The 13,320-nt window shown below is 36.7% G+C and overlaps 1 protein-coding gene and 1 long non-coding RNA gene across 3 annotated transcripts in view; both read right to left on the reverse strand.

The window, feature by feature from the left end:
* Window positions 1-6,127, reverse strand: part of LOC103033785 (adaptor related protein complex 2 subunit alpha 2) — a 31,798-nt gene extending 25,671 nt beyond the window's left edge. The window contains exons 1-5 of one of the 2 annotated variants that reach the window (XM_049465462.1): window positions 5,957-6,127; window positions 3,875-3,943; window positions 2,290-2,432; window positions 1,882-2,075; window positions 1,108-1,237 (exon numbers count right to left, since the gene is read on the reverse strand). In XM_049465462.1, coding sequence (XP_049321419.1) covers window positions 1,108-1,237; window positions 1,882-2,075; window positions 2,290-2,432; window positions 3,875-3,943; window positions 5,957-6,023 — 603 coding nt within the window. In that variant the 5' untranslated portion in view covers window positions 6,024-6,127. The remainder of the gene's footprint in view (window positions 1-1,107; window positions 1,238-1,881; window positions 2,076-2,289; window positions 2,433-3,874; window positions 3,944-5,956) is intronic. The other variant, XM_049465463.1, reaches the window with a different exon arrangement.
* A 2,531-nt stretch (window positions 6,128-8,658) lies between these two features.
* On the reverse strand, window positions 8,659-12,278 carry LOC111192491 (uncharacterized). The gene is made up of 2 exons (XR_002649915.2): window positions 10,733-12,278; window positions 8,659-10,633 (listed from the first exon to the last, which is right to left on the reverse strand). It is a non-coding gene; the product is annotated as an uncharacterized LOC111192491 (long non-coding RNA).
* Between the last annotated feature and the right edge of the window lie 1,042 nt (window positions 12,279-13,320).

Below are 13,320 nucleotides of genomic sequence, written 5' to 3' on the forward strand. Positions count from 1 at the left end.
TTACTAGCGCTAAGTGCTGCTAACCACGCTGTTGAAAATATTAAAAATCTAAAAAAGGGGAAAAAAAAGAACTTTACTCATCCAAATAAACAGTTTTTAGAAGAGAAAATCTGTAGATCTCTAGATTAACACCCAGCACTTATTTGACGATAAATAATTGTATTAATTATTTTTAAAGAATTTTGTTTACTTAGGCGCTTCCCTCAGCTTCCTCATTAGAAGGGAAACATGGCAACACCCTTGTTCCTTACTAGTGTCACTTACAATGCGTCTTTTAATCCGGTGCGCCTAGTGTATGGAAATAGACTAGAAGATAAATGTTAATTGATAGTGCGCCTTATAATCTATAACGGATAATAGTCCACTAAAAACGGTATTAGATGATTTAACTGTTCTTTCACATTTACAAAAAGACTGTTAACATTAACCTTCATAACACTGCACTGTTGAAATGTACACTATTTAGGGTGAATTGGAGAGTTACACTGCCTTCACACTGGCAGAAAAACGGTCGCTCATGTAAGCATGTATCAGCATGGCCAGATAGCATGCTGGCTAACAAGCAACTTATAAAGCCATCTGCTACTTTCTTCCAAGCTTCATTCCCCCAACTCCCAATCTCTCCCTGTGTTTGTGCAATATTAATCATGAAAAACAGGAGAAGATAATCATAATAATAATAAGGCTTTGTCAATTTCAGAACCCGCAAGGCTGGAGAAATTATCAAAGTACGGTAGGAACCAAAAGTTCAGAGATGGGCACCTCGCACCAATCGATTTAGAAAGTCGCTTCACTGCATCATATTCAGAAAGAAAATCAATCAACTCAATTTTCCCAATCGCAGCTGCAAATCGTGTCTTCCAACAGGAAATGAGTGGTCACGTGTCACTTACCACTAGGTCACAAATAAACACTGTCATGGTTAAGCACTGCCTTGCTACCTGCGCATTCCTCACTGCACCCACTCAGCTAATAGTGCGTAGAAGACACAACAACAAACTTAGTGTCAGAACTAGATCAGAAGACTAAAAGTCAATTTTCATACTAATTCAATCAGATCGGAACATACATAATTTTGTATAGTATTGATTAGATATTAAATTATACCAGGTGCTGATCGTTGAGAAGGTGAACGACACGTGAAGTCCACTCTCCCATTGGGACGAGGTCAGGACAGGTCCGGTTGAGCCGTAATAAACACAGTGCTGCACTCTGCTTCACACTGTCCATGGTGTCACTAGAAAACACACACAAATAGAAGAGTAATTAGATGGATACTGACATCACTGACAACATCATCCCCATAGAAACCATTTACGCTGTGCATTTTTCTGCTATTTTATTCACCTGCTTGCTACAGCAGGTGAAACACAAACCTGGTCAATTCTAACTGCTCTCTGAATTAAACAAGAAACTCACATTTGGTTACGATTTGAGTTATTAAAAAGAGACACACAATGCTTGCAATAAAACTAGAGATGTAATTGTAATGTTATTAGTAATACATATTTTTATACACGGTTAAACTCAAATCATAAGTTTACAGACTTTTAGCAGAACCTCCTGCATTTCTTAAAACCAAAAAATCGGATGCAACTTAAAAAGCACATGAGTTTACTGTTTAAAGAATCACTACATCCATGTCTCCTGATGCTTTGAAATGAAAGTATATTTTAACATACATGATGGTAATCTACAGAGATCTTTATTCTATTACTATATATTAAATTATCCTTTTCTCGCATTGTATCTGATATTTGTTCTGATGTTTGTGTAGCTTTTTGATGCAAAAACAGCTTTCATTAAGCATTACAACAATTTTCCAACCTTCTTAAGTATATGAATTAACTTTTTTCTGTACAGCCCTCCTCCCTTTCTCACCCCGCCACCAGGATTCGTGGTACTTCTGATGCAAATGCCTCTGCCATCTCCCTGCTGCCCACGTTTGCAATGCAGTGCAGGGCCAGGTTCATGTAGGTGGGGTTTCTGCTGGACAGGTCATTCTTTATGGCGTTGTTGATCAGTCTGATCAGATCGCTGTTACTGTTCACCAGCACCGAGATGAACAGGTAGCCCTGAAAAAACATCAGTTAGAAAAGTAGAGTTGGCAGCATGTTTCAGTCTGATCCATATTAATCACTTGACCTTTAACTTTTACATTTATCATTATTATAATTTTTATTTATTTGAATAAAATTGCCATACAACTCTGGTAAACAGATGCAGATATGAATGTTGTAATTTAAAAACACACACTTCATTTTCACATTGTAACCCCACAGCACTTACGATCTGTTTCTCTGTGTATTTGTTGGAGCTGAGGAGGTTGACTGCCTCCATGTGGCCGAAATCGATGTCATGACCCAGCAGAAAAATGAAGAGCAGTTTACAGACATATTTCTTCTTACTGTAGCCATCCAGCGCTTTATCTCCTGAAATACAGCAGAAAACACCACAAATCACATCACCACATTCATACACAGCGTTCTCTACGAAAACTGAGCTCGAAACACATGCGTCACACTGTATGCAATTCTCTGCATGATAAACTATTCTTAACTCTAATGGTACTTTATAAATCTCCACTTTCTCACTCTGTTCTCAAAAATGTTCTTCTGTCAGCCAGAAGTCCCTGTATCCTCTAAATCATGAGCTCATTAAAGAGTACTGTACAGATGTAGACATGGCATAATGCCATCATAATCATTTAAAAGCATTCGAAAGGCAGACAAATGTATAAAAGGATTATATAATAATTTACTAATAAAATAAATAAAAACCTCTATTTAATGTAAAAACAAATGTTTGATCGTTAAAGACCGATCAAAACAGACGTACAGAAAACAAAGTTGTAGATTAATCTGAAATTAATTGTGTGTTCCTGACTTTATGTCAACTGTATTAAATGCATAAAATGCATACATGCAAAGACTGCTGGAGAAATGCATAATGACTGCACAACTGTGGGAATGTCCACATCTGTATAGGTTGTGAATAAATATAAACACACTGGTCAGAGTGCTTATGGTAAGGCCAGCTGAATTAAGGGAGTTGTAGTGAAGTCTGATAGTGGGTGCAGGTGAATTATGGGAGTTGTAGTGAGGGCTGATAGTGGGTGCAGGTGAATTATGGGAGTTGGAGTGAGGGCTGATAGTGGGTGCAGGTGAATTATGGGAGTTGGAGTGAGGGCTGATAGTGGGTGCAGGTGAATTATGAGAGTTGGAGTGAGGGCTGATAGTGGTTGCAGGTGAATTATGGGAGTTGTAGTGAGGTCTGATAGTGGTTGCAGGTGAATTATGGGAGTTGGAGTGAGGGCTGGTAATGGGTGCAGGTGAATTCTGGGAGTTGGAGTGAGGTCTGATAGTGGGTGCAGGTGAATTATGGGAGTTGGAGTGAGGGCTGATAGTGGGTGCAGGTGAATAATGGGAGTTGGAGTGAGGGCTGATAGTGGGTGCAGGTGAATTATGGGAGTTGGAGTGAGGGCTGGTAATGGGTGCAGGTGAATTATGGGAGTTGTAGCGAGGGCTGATAGTGGGTGCAGGTGAATTATGGGAGTTGGAGTGAGGGCTGATAGTGGGTGCAGGTGAATTATGGGAGTTGGAGTGAGTTCGGATAGTGGGTACAGGTGAATTATATTTTCTCTCTTCTTTCTTTCAATCTCTTGTTTTTTTTTTCATTTTCTCACTCTCTTATTCTCTTAGTCTCTCTTTCACTCTCTCTATACCAACAAATAACTGAACTGAACTGAGGAAAGGTATGTCTGGTGAAGATGAGTCTGCACCAGATACCAGCACCTTTTTACCATGAGGAGAAAACTATCAGGTCAGCTATCAGTGACCTGATCAGCACTGCAGTGTGAAAAACACTGACTTACCTTTAAACTTGGAGCGAATATTGGCCAACTCTTTGTTTATTCTTTTGATTTCAGCCTCTTTACTTTTACCTGTAAAACACATTTACACTACAGTCAGATTTGAAATGTGATTGTTTCTATCTGTAATTACTAACAAAGTACTGATACATTACAGGTGACTCTGGATTAAACACAGATACAAAGTTGCAAATTCTGACTTCCTGTTTTATCTTCCTTTGTGGCTGACTCACTTCAGAGCAGTTCCTCAATTCAGCGCTGAATCTGATCTACACTGATTAGCACTGCAGCTTTGCTGCTACTACTGATGTTGAGCAAAACATCTTTAAATATATCATTCTGGCTTTCTTTGTAATGTTGCAATGCGACACATAACGCATGTAGGAATTACAAAACTACAAATAAATATAAAATGTTTGGTTATTACACATTTCCATACCATACTTTATTTATTTACTTAACATATTCATTTACCTTTACATACAATTTAGTGTAGTAATATATGATTTAGTGTAGGTATGAATGATTTAGTGTAGTTATGTATGATTAAGTGTAGTTACATATGATTTAGTGTAGTTATATATGATTTGGATTTAGTGTAGTTATTTATGAGTTAGTGTAGTTACATATGATTTAGTGTAGTTATATAGGATGTAGTGTAGTTATTTATGAGTTACAGTAGTTGTATAAAATTTAGTAGAGTTATATATGACAGTGTAGTTACATATGATTTAGTGTAGTTATATATGACAGTGTAGTTACATATGATTTAGTGTAGTTATATATGACTTAGTGTCGTTACATATGATTTCAAGTAGTTATATATGATTTAGTGTAGTTACATAGGACTTATTTTAGTTACGTATGATTTAGTGTTGTTATATATGATTTTAAAGTAGTTATTTATGACTTTAGTGTAGTTATATATGATTTAGTGTAGTTAAATATGATTTAGTGTAGTTACGTATGATTTAGCGTAGTTAAATATGATTTAGTGTAGTTACGTATGATTTAGCGTAGTTATATATGATTTAGTGTAGTTACATATGATTGTGTTGTTATGATTTAGCGAAGTTAAATATGATTGTGTAGTTACATATAATTTTGTGTAGTTAAATATGATTTAGTGTTGTTATATATGATAGAGTAGTTATATGACTTTAGTGTAGTTAAAAATGATTTAGCATAGTTAAATATGGTTTAGTGTAGTTAAAAATGATTTAGTGTTGTTATATATGATTTTAAAGTAGTTACATATGACTTTAGTGTAGTTATATATGATTTAGTGTTATGATTTATTGTAGTTATATATGATTTAAAGTTTAAAAATGATTTAGTGTAGTTATATATGATTTAGTGTAGTTACATATGATTGTGTTGTTATGATTTAGCGAAGTTAAATATGATTGTGTAGTTACATATAATTTTGTGTAGTTAAATATGATTTAGTGTTGTTATATATGATAGAGTAGTTATATGACTTTAGTGTAGTTAAAAATGATTTAGCATAGTTAAATATGGTTTAGTGTAGTTAAAAATGATTTAGTGTTGTTATATATGATTTTAAAGTAGTTACATATGACTTTAGTGTAGTTATATATGATTTAGTGTTATGATTTATTGTAGTTATATATGATTTAAAGTTTAAAAATGATTTAGTGTAGTTATATATGATTTAGTGCAGTTACATATAATTTAGTACTATGATTTAGCGTAGTTAAATATGATTTAGTGTAGTTATATATGATTTATGACTTTTAGAGCTTTAAGATAATTTAACTACAGAAGTGACTTTATTGACTAAACAGATAAATCCCGTCTGTCCGCCGCCCCTCAGCTCCGCTACCCTACAACTAGTTACCGCACCGCCGCCCGGCACCGCTAAGTTACCCTTCTACCCTACAACTACCGCGAGGCACCGCATACTGATCCCTTCCCGCAGCAGTGCGGCTGTAGCCGTTATTACCGGTATTAAGAGTGTAAGTAATGATGAATATCACTGTAATAACAGTACTTTATAAACTTAGCTTAGCTTCTCTAGCTGCAGGCAGTTAGCGGAACGACCCGCCCAGCTCCCCCACTCACAGTTCCTAATGTCGGAGATGAAGACCGCCAGGCCCCGCATCCCGTCCCCTTTAGACACAGCCGGCATCTCCCCACAAACCGGATCAAAAACCGGATTACAAACCGAATCAGAGCGGCTAACAGCCTAGCAGCGCTACACACCCACTCTTCTTCTGCTACAGGTCCGCTAAACACAGCAGCACAACACTGCCCCCTACAAACACACACATACACACCTACCTACCCCCCCCCCCCCCCCAATATAAATATGTAGGTTGGGGGGGTGTACAGTGTGTGTTTATCGAAAATGTGTTTTGATATATGTTTTTCACAAAAAATGAGCCAATGCCAATGAGTTGAGTTAGAAAAAATATTTTTTTAGTATCATTTGATGGAAAATGAAAACACCACACAATGAGAACACCACACAAGGGTTAAAAAATATTCTGAAAAGAAGGACCCTAAAAAAATAGGTAAAAGAATTTGCATTTTATTACCACTATGATGTTGACTTTAAAATTAAGTAGTATACTCATTTGCTCAGTACTCCCTGCAGGTTAGTATTAAGGGATTTAGGTGTTAAGCAGCACTATTAATTAGGTATTGCTTAGTTCATGCTTAGTTACCTATTAACTATAGAACAGTATTATAAAGTGTTACCCTTTTGTCCACCTTAATGGCATTTGTACCCCTAAAAAATACTTTTATTTATACTGTAAGTAGTTTTGAAACCAGTACTTTTACACTTTCACTTAAGTAAAACGATTGAGTTGATACTTTATCTTCTACAGAAGTATTTTTAAACACTGTCATCTATACTTCTACCTGAGGAAGACCAAGAAACAAACACACACACACACACACACACACACACACACACACACACACACACACACACACACACACACACACACACACACACACACACACAAATAAATGTGGAAAAAAAAAACTCACTCAAAGCATTTTTTTTTTTTACAAGAAAATAATTTATTTCGGAACACATAAACCATGTTTAACCCAATTATTCAATCAATAAAGCTCTTCGCATGTGACCTACTCACACCTTTCAAAGGTCACACTCTTTTAGGCCACATACTCACACGTGCTGCATACAACGTGTGTGGGGTGAGGGGCTAAGACAGCATATAAAAAGGAATGAAGGGGGTAGCTAGATAAGCAGATTCTTGGTGTTCGCGACACTGTCTGACAATAAAACCTTGCTACTCACTTCGATCCTGACTCAGCATTCAACATTATTATTTCACTCCAAACCACCAAATTTCCACAACACTGGTGATTTAGATGAATTATTAATGGTCAATGATGAGTGAAATATGATCAATTAATGGACACAAACCACTCATTAAACACGCAGCAATGTGAAGACTGTGAGGTGTATCACTGTGTTCGACTCCAAAACTCCAGGAAGCAGAAGTTTCTGGACGAGTAGAGTCATGAGTGACGTTTTTCTGTGATTTGGTATGAATGTGAAAGCCAATGGTTCCATGAATATTAATGTTAACCTAAAATAGAATTTAAAATTGTTTTATCTTTATTTTACTCAATACTTTGCTGGGTCAGGCATTTCCAAAACAGATATGTCACCAATGCTGTTTGTGATAGTGTCTGTGATCGCTTCTAGACAGCAGTTTGAGTGCTATATTTCTCCATACTCCCAATTTGACACTGTATTTATATTTTTAATTTTTTTAGGACAAGGCTGTTCAGTTTGGCAGAGAGAAAGGAGGAAAAATAACACCTTATTGCTGATATTATTATCCAAAAAAATCCTGTGGTCCACATTAACCCAAGCTCTGTATGTAAGCCTTACACATTTCTTTACACTGTTTTTTTTTTTTTTTTAATTGGTTGTCAGAACCACAAGGTGTCGATACTCAACACACACCCACAGTCATTCGCTGACAATCATCATAATCCAACACAACTGAGTAAATAACAGTAAGATCGACAACAGTAATAATACACAAAATATATATATATAAAATACAAGAACAACAGTAGCAGAATTAAGTTCAAAAATTCAAAAAAATATTTGAGATGCAACAAAAGCCTGCATTTTTGTGCAAAACAAACAAATAGGTAAGTGAAAACATTCAGAAAGGCAGAGGTTCTGAATCGAGTTACTGCAGAGACTGGAACACTGCTCCGATCCCCTGACATGCGCACCTACAAACTATGTTTTTCCCTGTTTGAGGTCTTTGAAAGAGTATAAAACATGGAATAAGAGTGGTCTTCAATCTGTTTGATCGATAAAAATCATCAGCATAGCTGAACAAGATCCACATAATTTCTCTAAAATGTGCTCAGTCTGGTTTGTGAATTTGGTCTGGTTTTAAGAGATAAAAAGAAATTAATAATAGTAAAAGTCAAGACAGGTCAAGTCTCAGTGGGTCCATCAACAGGTCAGGCTTAAGGCTGTTTTAATTTCTACTTCTGTGTTGAGTCAGTGCATAAGTCTGTATAAATGGTCTATGCCATTGTGAACATTTATATTTGTGCATTGATGTGTCTACACTGCTCTGCATTTATACCATGAAGGTGGGAATACGATGCTTAGCTGACCAATCACAGCAGCTGGCTGTGGCAGAGTTAACGGCAACGGCTTAAATTTGACTTTTGATTTGATTTGATGTTTTACACTGTTAGCTCCTCTTCATCAACTGTACATAGGCCTGTCAAGATAACCACATTTTACTGGATGACATATTGACACAGAAATAAGTGAGAAATAAACCATATTTTAGTATTGTACCAGACCCAATAATGCAACTAATGTAATTAAATCCATTTATACTATCTCTAATAATCATAGTGTGGAGGTGGTATACCTTTTTTTTTTCTTTTAAACCTACCACATCCTACTCTGTGATTATGGGACGCCATTGGTCATTGTGTAACACAACACATATAGAAAAAACAATGGACGATACTGAGGTCAGAAAACAGAAATATCACAATTATCATGACAGGCCTAATTGTACAGTCTCCATCTAACAAGTTCCAACAACCAGCAAAAAGAGCCTGAACAGAAACTGAAATCTCAACAAACTCTGAAACAAACTCAAATTATTCAGAAGGGAAAATACCCAAATGTCCCTTTTTTAATGTAGCATAAAAGCATGAAATATTGTACAAAGACCCTTTTTATGGGGAACATTATGGCCTTCTCTATAGGATATCTCCAGAATGATCTTTTTCATCGATAAAATGTTGTAAAATTAGGAATGCACCAAATATTTAGAAACTGAAATTATTGGTCTGAAAATAAAAAAATAAAATACTTAAAAGAACCCAATAATTTACAAAAAACCAATGTGAACAGTGACTAATTTATTTTTAGTCATATTGTGCTTTGTTGGAATTTCTGCTGGGATGTTAACAGTTTTCACTTAATCACACCCTGGCAGCCACTGGGCAAAAGGCAGGATACACCCCGGACAGGCCACCAATCCATCGCAGGGTGGATAAACACATAGTCCAATTCACCTGAACAGCACGTCATCCCACCCTGTGCTATTAAATTAATGCAAAATGAATGAAATTAACAACATTTTCATATTGTTTAGTTTTGGTTTCAGACAAACAATTTCATTTCAGTGCATTCCCAATTTCAACAAATCAATACCAGATTCAGAATGGTCAAGTTCAAGTGGGCCCAGAAACATTTGGTGAGTGTGGCAGTAAAAACCAACACAGTCAGGTTTATGTTCACCATCATATTCTTCTTTTGTCTGTTAGTTTGTAAAGATCTAATGTCTGAGGAACGATCTCCTCTACACTAACACTTCATCCTCTTTCAGAATGATACAGTACGGTTTACCCTCTGGAGTCCACAAACTCACTGGTGCTTCAAAACATATATATATATATTTTTATTGTTCTTATCCAGTATTGAATAATATCACAATGTACACATGTGCACTGTTTCTACCCCATTTGTTTTACTTGATACATAAACTGCCTTATTAATATTGATCATAACATGCTGGCTGTTTGAGCTTTGGCAAAATTTAATGTATTATCCAATAAAAAATTCTCCCCAATATGGTGCAGTTCTAGTTCTTATGAATATATCTGCAATAGTACAGTCTATGTTTGCTGTAAAGCTGATTATGAACACTCACCAAATTAAAATCACTGAAGACTTGATTGAATAATTGTTGATTTTAAATGCAGATTTTCAGTTACATTTTTCTCTTCAGCTAAATCTTAGCTGTTTTTACTGCCTTAAAACTTAATATGTGATTCACATACAACCTTGGGATAAGATGCAGTTGATTTCATATATCTGAATTGTGTTTTTGCACAGATATTAATAGATGCATGAAGACAGCCAGTTAATTTACAGACCTCAGTGGATTAACTTATTCAGTCTAAGTAGAAGTAGAAGGCTGACAGAAACTTTATAGCAGTTTAATCAAAAACTTAATCCAGACCAACTTATCGCTTATCTGTTGTGTACAGTCTTTTACTAGACAGCTCACACCACTTCAAAACTTTTAAAACACCTAAAACTGAAGCTACAGTTATAAGAGTGTCTGACTTTTTTTTCCCCTTAAAGTCTTTACTTTCATCCTTTTCAAAGTAAAATAACCTGCCTTAAATTTACAGTACTGTTCTAGATTTGGATTTGGTAAACTGTGCACTACCACAAAAAACTGCAATAATATAGACCTTAACAATTACCACAAGTGTGGTCAACAGAGAGATTAGGCTGAAAACTGCTAGAGAGCTCCTTTAAACTGAAGCAAAAAAAACTGCAATAATATAGACCTTAACAATTACCACAAGGGCAAAATACATAAAGAACACAACGTTCAGGACACAGTCCTGCGTATACAGCGATTCCTCTACAGCCTCTCAATCTCTGATCAAACTAATAAAACAATAAGTCCCAGGGCATCCCATAAACATGAAACCAAAGTGGATTCTGTGTTGTCTGCATCACAGACATCACCACAACCGGAATTATGCTTTAGGAAAGTCTCTTAAAGGGAATTAACAGGATATAGAGTTTTAAACTAGATTTAAATTAGGGGTGTAACAGTACACACACTGTATCACAGGGGTCACAGTAGTGTGGGAGCTGTAGCTTAGCTGTGTTATCAATTATAATTATAAACATAGCCCATCCTCGTTCATGTAGCTTTATTCTTTATCTGTTGCCATTTGGATTTAAACTAGTGCTGTCAAAGATAGAGCATTAACGCATGTGAACATTTTAATGCGTTAATTTTTTATTTAACCACAGATTAATTGCGTTACCAAGTTTGGCCACAACCTCCTGTAATGAACTAATTTTACAGAGCTCAGTGACGTATTAGCGTTTTTTTTTTCCAGGGAGGTTAATGCAGCATCTATTTTTAATGTATGCTACTATACATTTTAAATCTCTCTCTTTTCAGGCACAGGTGTGCAAGTGCATGTGCACATACACACACACACACATATGCACGGAGCTGCTGGCATAAGCTAACTTTTAATTTCATTCATTAACACTTTAAATTATTTTTATATTTAATCACGATTAATTACTGAATTTTGTTGTGATTAATGCTATTTATTCTGTAAACATATACTTCACTTTGTCAATCTAATGTTGCTTCTTTTAAGAAAAAGAAAAGAAGTAATTATTCTTAATTAATCACAGAATAGTGTTGTGATCAATACAAATATAGTTTTTTTTAAATTGGATTGAATTTAAAATAATTGAAAATAAATGAGTCATCAATTTCATGGCTATTCTGACATAAAATCATGGTGGATTATACAAATATGTTGTGTTAGGACTGCTGGGTATGTGTGGAAACACACTTTAGTATATAACTAGATTGCAGTTCCTACAGAAACTGCGAGTGTGATTGCAGAGCTGACCGGCGTACCCGAACTTTTGACCAGTTGCTCCATTACACACAGTACTGGGGCCCTGGGGTGTCCAAACTTTTGACCCGTGGCTCCATTACACAGTACTGGGGCTCTGGGGTGTCCAAACTTTTGACCCGTGGCTCCATTACACACAGTACTGGGGCTCTGGGGTGTCCAAACTTTTGACCCGTGGCTCCATTACACACAGTACTGGGGCTCTGGGGTGTCCAAACTTTTGACCCGTGGCTCCATTACACACAGTACTGGGGCTCTGGGGTGTCCAAACTTTTGACCCGTGGCTCCATTACACACAGTACTGGGGCTCAGGGGTGTCCAAACTTTTGACCCGTGGCTCCATTACACACAGTACTGGGGCTCTGGGGTGTCCAAACTTTTGACCCGAGGCTCCATTACACACAGTGCTTGGGGGCCGGGGTGTCCAAACTTTTGACCCGTGGCTTCATTATACACAGTGCTGGGGGGCTGGGGTGTCCAAACTTTTGACCTAATCCCATAGCTGCTCCATACACTCACAGTACTGGAGTTCTAGCTACCTCTCCTTCGATCTAGCTGCCGTCCTCCGATTTGCCCCATTCATTCCAATGGGGCCACTTCGTACGACAATCGTACGAAATCCGTACGTCGTAACTTTTCGTAACGCATATTTTCGGAAAGAGCTCAATAAGTTCTACAGGTCCTCAATTGGTTTCATCTTCGTATTTCAAAAATTGCGACGTCCACGGGCGTGCAAAGTTCTGCCCATTCATTTTCAATGGGCAAAAAAACGCGTACTTACGAAGTTTTTACGAAAAACGTAAGTCCGATCGGAAAGCTGTATACAAGCCCACCATTCCCGATATGGACGCACGTTTTCTCTTTTGAACGAAGTCGATATTTCGAAAACTGCGGCACTAGTTAACCGGACAAAAAACAGGTGGAATAATAATAAGAAACAGACTTAAGAAGATCAATACTGTGATTGCATTACTGCAATCACACTAATTACCAAATGTCAGGCTGTGTTCTCTACCTCACGGGGGCGCTATAAGACATTAGATGGAACAATCTCGAACTTGAACAACAGTCAGATCAAATAAAGTCAAAAGAAACCGGAACCAGTCTTTTGAATCATGAACTGTACGGTCCAAATTGTGGTGCAAACAGAACTGTGACTTTAATGTACCGTTACACTCCTAATTATAATACTGTGACAGAGCTCAAAAGCAGTCTCAGGACACTCTGGATATTCTCTTATTTAGCTACTACTGTCTGAGCTGTTCCTTTGAAATCAAGCATAAAAGAAGGTTCCAACAACCAACAACACTATAATCCTGGTACCTAATTGAAGCTCTCTAAATTGCTTGAACATCTTTCATTTTAAAGGGACAGCTCTAAATTTCTAGAGCACAATTTTTGTGAAAGGAATGCTTAGTCAGACTTGTTGGATTTTCTCATTGGAAGGTTTTGGAAATTTTCAGATACCTCTCTCTCTCCTG

This window comes from Astyanax mexicanus, chromosome 16, assembly GCF_023375975.1.
Source record: "Astyanax mexicanus isolate ESR-SI-001 chromosome 16, AstMex3_surface, whole genome shotgun sequence".
Taxonomy (NCBI): Eukaryota; Metazoa; Chordata; class Actinopteri; order Characiformes; family Acestrorhamphidae; genus Astyanax; species Astyanax mexicanus.